General features: G+C 33.2%; 1 protein-coding gene across 1 annotated transcript; it reads right to left on the reverse strand.

Moving 5' to 3' along the window:
* Window positions 1-427: 427 nt before the first annotated feature.
* Window positions 428-4523, reverse strand: LOC124911588 (phenylalanine--tRNA ligase, chloroplastic/mitochondrial-like). Its single transcript, XM_047452090.1, has 10 exons — window positions 4235-4523; window positions 3978-4171; window positions 3416-3622; window positions 3219-3336; window positions 2409-2485; window positions 1635-1814; window positions 1394-1438; window positions 1205-1309; window positions 825-938; window positions 428-702 (listed from the first exon to the last, which is right to left on the reverse strand). Exons 1-10 carry the CDS (start codon window positions 4434-4436, stop codon window positions 652-654), a joined length of 1293 nt encoding a protein of 430 aa, XP_047308046.1. The 5' UTR covers window positions 4437-4523; the 3' UTR covers window positions 428-651.
* Between the last annotated feature and the right edge of the window lie 665 nt (window positions 4524-5188).

The raw sequence follows: 5188 nt of genomic DNA on the forward strand, positions 1-5188 counted from the left end.
AACAATGGTATTAAAAGAATGGTGAATGACCCATTTACCATTATCGTAATCAATACTCGTTGACCTTTTGGCTATATATAAAATAATAATGTAGGGGTAAAAATGGAAAACAATAAAAGATGTTACTGTTTTTCAAATAAAACCATCTATCAATTCCAAATGGAGTTGCTAGCCAGTAGCCATCATCAACCAATGATGAAAAAACTTGTTTCTACTTCAAACTCAAGCAACACAGACATGGAGCCTATACTTAACAAAGAAACCTGATAATGAAACACTATTAATTATACATGAAATTGATATAATTCAAACAATTTTACGTGTTTCAAATGGAGCCTATAGTAACCTTCAAACCTAGAAAAGGAAAAAAAGACGATTCAACAAGCAAAACACAAACTACCAGTTGTAAGTAACCATTCAAATCATTGGGAAAACTCACAATGCGGGATAACTTTACTCGTATTTATCAATATTAAAAAAAAAGGAAAGAGATGGTAGTTATTTTTCAACAAATGGAACATCGATTATTCTTTTTTGGCATTTCATCAAGGTCCCTAGCTACATTTTGCTTTGCTGCAAGTGTACATCGAAGAAATTGACACCAAATTGAACATTCTCAAAATAAATAAACATGTAAAACTACCATGAATCTTATCTCAATACAACGTTCAATTTGTTCTCCACCTGCTCCCTTACACTCCACTACAACCAATGAAAACCGGAATAAACAATTAGAAGTGTAGTACATTCTCTTATGTGTTATAACTTATAACTACTAACAGGCAAACGAAAAAGAAAGAAAAAAAATGTAGAAAAACAGATACCTGTAAATCATTAATTTCTTCATCTGTAAGGGAACGTTCCATGGATCGGTATGCTATCCTATAACAGTGACTAGTCATGCCTTTCTTGTTTGTAAAATTATCAATAAGCTGAACCTGAAAATAAACCACCAAATACCAAGTATTTGTTTCAGTCCATTTTGAAAATACACGGATGGAAAAGAAACTAGGGTTTTCTTTCATCAATTGGTTAATCCAATAGAGTATGAGTTGTTAGTAACCCTAGAAAAGCAAGATTATAGAAAAAAAAGTTTTGTAATTGATGATTTGGATGATGATGATGAAGTAAATGATAATCGAACAAGGGGTTATTTGGATTAAATTTAAATTAACCCTTCATCAAACAAGGCCTATTAAGATACCTCCTCCACAAGATCTCCTGCAATTCCTCGAACAATCTCACAAAGATTGTTTTCAGTGAATGACTCGTTAATCCAGAAACTCATGTCCTTGTAACAAGGAGGGAACTGCAAAGTAGACATTTGTCAACTGAAATTACTTTCTTTTGAAAAAGAAAAAAAAATGACAAAAGAGAAACAGTCTAATCATACCTTTGAAAATGGTTTGAACTTCTTTCCAAGCTGGCCTTTTGAAAACTGCATAAAGATAATCAGAGAATTTAATGATGTGATCTACTTATAATAAGTGTTTTACTTGGAACATAGAACGAAAAGGCACTGTTGATAGAAAATATTATGTAACCAAAGAATAAGTCTTCTTTAAAACAAGAACAAGAGTTGTAAAGAGGGGAGAGGAGGATGCAAAAAAATTCAATGAATTAAATTGAATTACTTGAGAAGTAAACCGCTCATCAGTAGACCAGAAAAGACGGATATCTGGTATGTCAAAAAGAACCATGGCCAAACGCTCCAATCCAAGTCCAAAAGCCCATGCAACTTCATTGTTTCTTCCGCCTCTCTTCAATATTTCCTGTTCAGTCACCCCACAACCCAAAACTTCCAACCATTTCTCCTGTACAAGCACAGCAAAGGATTATTGATTCCATTACAGGTTAAAGAAACCATTATCATGACGATCTTTCCAGTACCATTATCTTCAAACATTACATTTTCCCCCAGTTGATTGAAGTTAAAATTTGGTTTGCTCAGAAATTGTAACATTTGCGAGTTTTATAAATTTTATAATTCATGAAAAACTCAATGTTCACATTAAATGTCCCTTCCTTATTTAGGACACATGTTCTTCATTTCTCAGTTATAAGCTTTTGATAATTTTACAAACTGAGATCATTTATCAGTGGCAGAGGGATAAATTCATAACGCTGTTGTTAACAACATACAAGAAAATACTTTTTCAAAACACAAAAAAAAAACATACAAAAATACAGTATTCATACAATTCCAAGTGACAAAGTAACAAAAGGAGGCAATATCTTTTCTTCAGATTTTCTTCCTAGTTTCAATACAGTTCTTAATAGTCCTCTATTTGCAGCATACCAGGTTTAAAGCATAGGTTAGATTGAAGTATTGAACCATGCATAACCAATACAGTATTTGGGTGCATCAACAACGAAAATGATAATATCACGTGGACAAATTAGCCTACCTGAAAATAAATCTCGAGTTCAAATGATGGATTTGTAAATGGGAAATAAGTGTCAATCCAGCGCATTTCCACAGAACCTGAAAGGCTAAAAACCATTAGGCTGAAAGGGATGGGTCAAGAATCCTCCATTGCTGTAAAGGCTATTACAAAAGTTTTTCTAAAAGCTTTTTATCCTTTTTTATAACCAGGGAGATCGAGCTAGCTTTTCGGGCACCTCGACTAACCCCTGGAGGAGGCTAGCACAACATCTCATCGTCATGACCTCCCACTTCAGTCTCGTGCTTTCATGAGAAACGAACTTGAGACAACAGGATAATTTGGTAACACTTTTCAAAACTACCATAAAAATGAGATAGATGTGTTCTCGGAAAAAAAAATAGGATAGATGTATTATGCTTCTTTTGCTTTCCTTTTATCCACTGATATTTGTTCTTTCATCATACTCAAACCAAACAAGTATGGTCTGTTTTGTTACCAACTTTATTTTCATGTTTCTACATTTGTTATGTTGGCCAAAAATTACAATGATCGAAAAAAACAATCTAATCATGATCCAAAAAAATAATCTGATCATTATCTTTAGAAAAATATTCTTTATACCAAATGAAGCAAAATATTAAAATCATCATCAAGAAAATAATTTATATACGTAGCAACAAAAATGACACTATAATCCGAATTATGATCCAAAAAATAATCATGACCCAAAACAATTCAAAGACTAGTCAGAAAATATTAAAAGAAACTCTCAATTCGATTTTAAATGTGATCGATATTGTGACAGAAAAAAAAAACTTGAGTAATCCATACCAAATAGATGTCGTGCCAGACCCTCAAGACACGTTTTCAAATCATCAGCTGCATAGGAAGTGGCATCCCTTCCAGATGCCTCCCAATCATCAGGACTGAAAACTCGAACCCCTTCCATCTGCACTAAAGGCAAACTTCAGATAAGGTATGAAGATAAGTTCCTATGACTATCATTTGCATTTGTGATGTTAATAAACCTGATGAAATACTGGGTAATGTGTTGCATCAATAGAATCTCTACGATAAACATCACCAGTAACAAGGAAATGAGTGTGCCCTTTCCTCAGCAGTTCAGCTTGATGTGCACTAGTGTGACACCTTAGAACAGTTTGAGAATCTACATAATATGTGTCATTGTAGCTTCTACTCACATGATCTTTAGGCACCAAGACATCGTCAAAGTTCTGCAAGAAAACTGCCCAATATTAAACAATATCGCCCCCACCCCCCCAAAAATATGATTTATTTCAAAAACAAAAACCTACATTTATAGACTGCAGATTATCAATGTGAAGAATGAAGCTAAAATAACTCCATACATTCATCAATTGCCTCCTATGCAAAACACAACTCAACTCAGATGCATGATATGATAATCCAAACATAACTACACTTATTTCATCTACCATGCAACCACAACTGAAACTTGAAAACCCATTAACCATATTTGTCAAGAATCAAGATGTAAGATATAAGAACAATGCAGCAAGCAATTCCCCAGTTCATGTCAGAATATAAGTCAATTGTTGGAGATGGTACCTCTTTAATGGAAACAATAGGGCAGAGGTCATCAAACTTGACAAATTTAGTCGAATATTTGGAATCAAAATATCTGTAAATCTCATTCTTCAGAATGCCAAGAGGATGTTGATCTCTCCTGTGAAGTTGCATTCCAATTTTGGAGAATATTGTATCAGGAACATTGTTTGTTGGATCATTATCCCTAACAACATCTGTAGAACATGTAATTGAAAGTCAACGATTGTAATTAGAAAAGAAGATAAATGGGTTTTTACCTTCTCTAGTGATTTTGAGTCCTCCAAGGTCGAGGACGGCTCCAACAGGTTGTCTCCACTTTTGAGTGATAGAAGCAGAAGTGGTGCAGTAGCGAAAGAAGGAAATTGAAATGGGTAACCTTCTAAAGCCATTACAGTGAAGGAAAAAGGATCCAGATTTTGGGATTGAGAAGATGGATGAGTGAGCCAGGATGAAAGCCATAACCCACTGCCGCAAAATGAAGATCACTTAAAAAAAAAAGTTAAAGACTGAATATTTACTAAATGCCCTATCTTGGCAGCACAGCCGTCTATGGTGATAGAGAAACAATAAAATAAAGAGAAATGATTAGGTGAAGGAATTCTGTGAGGGAATAACGTGACATAATTTTATTCGCTGAAAAAATCAAATAATTTCTTTGTTTTCTCTCTTTCCTCCTACTTTTACATTTTCCAACGAAGGTGATGCCAGTCATTCCCTCACCAAATTCCCTCATTAAATTCCCTCACTCTATCACTCCTCTAAAATAAATGTAACAAAATCAAAATAGGTATATTTAAAATTATAATTTGATCAATATAAAATCAATTATGTAATGATTTTTTTTTATATATATTTTATTTAAGAAGTTAGCTCTACTGATATATTTTATATTAAATGTATTTTTGTTTGATTTGGAAATACATACGATATTAATTGAGAAATATATATAGATGTGATGAGTATATATAACTAAGATCTTAGTTTGGTACACATTCAAATAATTATTAGGAACATTTAAAAATAAGTGGTCCGAAATGGGTGAGTGCAAGTTCCGGATTTTAATTTCAATAAGGGTATATTGATTCGGAAATCTGACCCGAAAAGGTTAACATTTCTCTATGAACTAGACCTAAATTTCAATATGATTTTGAATGAAAGGAGAAGTCTAAAGAGGTAATAATATGATTTAACATTCTCATCAAGGATTTGCA

Source organism: Impatiens glandulifera, chromosome 8 (genome assembly GCF_907164915.1).
Source record: "Impatiens glandulifera chromosome 8, dImpGla2.1, whole genome shotgun sequence".
Lineage (NCBI taxonomy): Eukaryota > Viridiplantae > Streptophyta > Magnoliopsida > Ericales > Balsaminaceae > Impatiens > Impatiens glandulifera.